The 2150-nt window shown below is 36.1% G+C and overlaps 1 protein-coding gene across 2 annotated transcripts in view; it reads right to left on the bottom strand.

Annotated features, from left to right (window-relative positions):
• Positions 1-938: 938 nt before the first annotated feature.
• Positions 939-2150, bottom strand: part of LOC107716989 (ras-related protein Rab-5A-like) — a 10222-nt gene continuing 9010 nt past the window's right edge. For both annotated transcript variants that reach the window (XM_016523630.1, XM_016523629.1), the window contains exon 6: positions 939-1195. In XM_016523630.1, coding sequence (XP_016379116.1) covers positions 1080-1195 — 116 coding nt within the window. In that variant the 3' untranslated portion in view covers positions 939-1079. The remainder of the gene's footprint in view (positions 1196-2150) is intronic.

Raw genomic sequence — 2150 nt, forward strand, 5'->3', positions numbered from 1 at the left:
ATTTGTTATGCACAGCTACCAATAAGCTTGTAGTCCACTGAACATGTTTTAACATTTGAATCCTCAGAATTCAGTAGATTTTGCCCTTGAAAATGCACAGATTCCATCTGGGCCTGACATTAAGTGTATAAGCATAACACAGAGATAAGAATACAGTCCCAATTAATAATAATAATCATTCATACAGCAGGTTGAACATGTTTTACTGACTGCCTTCCTTGATTTGTTCTTTATCCCCAAAGACAATATCGATTCACCAAGCCATTTGTAAGATTCCCCTGCCAAAGAGCTGGATGACTTTGAGTAACGCTCATGAAGGCCCAATATTTTCATTATCATCATAGCCACACTGCAATATGTTGCATATTGAGGACACAGCAGATGCACTGAGGGATGCTTAACTAGAATGAGAAGCTACTGCATCCAAACTACAACCCAAAACCAACTTAAACCGGCTGCTGATGGAGCAAGTGGGGGATCTGTTTTTTCTTAAGCAGTTTTTAAACTTTTTCTCCGATTCAATTTAGTCACAAACAGGCCTGCATGAAATCTGCATGCACTTTCGTGATAGCATTTCACGAAGTTTATTAGTTTGCTAATTTGATTTGATGATGCTTACAGTTACCACTAAAAACAGCTTTGTTTAACACATTTTTAGCATGTTTTAATTCATTTTCGCAGAAAATGTCTGCAGATATAAGGTAATCAGTTCCACATACTAAACGCATACAAACGCACTCAATATTTCACTCTCTCTCACGCTTTCATCCGGGTTTGTTCTCCTGCTAAATTAAGTTAAAATGTGTATTTAGCATTTGTAGTGATACATGCACTCAGTAGACTGCTGATTTAAATTTTTTTTTTCCTTAAAAATAAAAAGTAAAAAAAAGTATTAGAAACACGGCTATACAGAGTCTTTAGCTAATCCAAAAATTTTCCCTTAAAAATAAAAAGTAAAAAAAAAGTATTAGAAACACGGCTATACAGAGTCTTTAGCTAATCCAAGGAGCGAGGTTTGGAAGGAGGAGCCCCATGTCCAGATGTGATGCGGTTGGTTAGGCGGTGAGGACCGTCAGTGTTTAGTTGCTACAGCAGGGACCTTTCGCGGGCTGTGCCGTTTCTGTTAGATCCACACCTCTGTTGCGTCCTGTGCTGGCACCTGCAGGCGGAGGCTCATTCTTGGGTAGTTTCTTTGCTAATGTGAAAAAAAAGACAAGATATTTTGTAAATATGAAGAGTGATGTTTCATTATGTTCGTGAGTTAAAGGAATAGTTCCCCCAAAAATGGAAATTTGTTGAAAATTTACTCAAGCCATCCAAGATGTAGATGAGTTTTTCTTCACTGTAACAGATTTAGCAGAAATGTAGCATTACATCAACTGCGACTACAGTTCATCAATTAATGTCTGTGTTTGTAAGAAACAAATCCATCATTAACATGTTCTAACTTTAAATCATTGCCAAAATATATCACTTAATCCATAATGCTTCCTCCAGTGAAAAAGTCCATCTCCTGTTGTCTCACATCAAAATCCACCAACATATGTGACCCTGGACCACAAAACCAGTCATAAGTAGCACGGGTATATTATGTAGCAATAGCCAAAAACACATTGTTTGGGTCAAAATTATCGATTTTTCTTTTATGCCAGAAATCATTAGGATATCAAGTAAAGATCATGTTCCATGAAGATATTTTGTAAATTTCCTACCGTAAATGTATCAATGTATTATCATTAGTAATATGCATTGCTAAGGAATTCATTTGGACAACTTTATAGGCGATTTTCCGAATATTTAGATTTCTTTATTTCAAATAGCTGTATCTCGGCCAAATATTGTCCTATCCTAACAAACCATACATCAATGGAAAGCTTATTTATTCAGCTCAATTTAAATAAAATGACCCTTATGACTGGTTTTGTGGTCCAGGGTCACATATTTGTTTAGAAATGTTTCACTTATAGACCGTGCTTGATCTGTGTATATTTCTCACCTGATTCAGGCGGAAAATTTTTTGATGTGAAGTCGGCAACACCAAAGCTCCAAAAATATCAAAAAATGTATTTAAAAAAAAAAAAAAAACTGTCGCATAGCATATGTGACGTTTCGAGCACGCAGGTTCTTCATCAGACAAATGAACAACACTG

Source organism: Sinocyclocheilus rhinocerous, unplaced genomic scaffold, assembly GCF_001515625.1.
Source record: "Sinocyclocheilus rhinocerous isolate Xijiao unplaced genomic scaffold, SAMN03320098_v1.1 scaffold1832, whole genome shotgun sequence".
NCBI lineage: Eukaryota > Metazoa > Chordata > Actinopteri > Cypriniformes > Cyprinidae > Sinocyclocheilus > Sinocyclocheilus rhinocerous.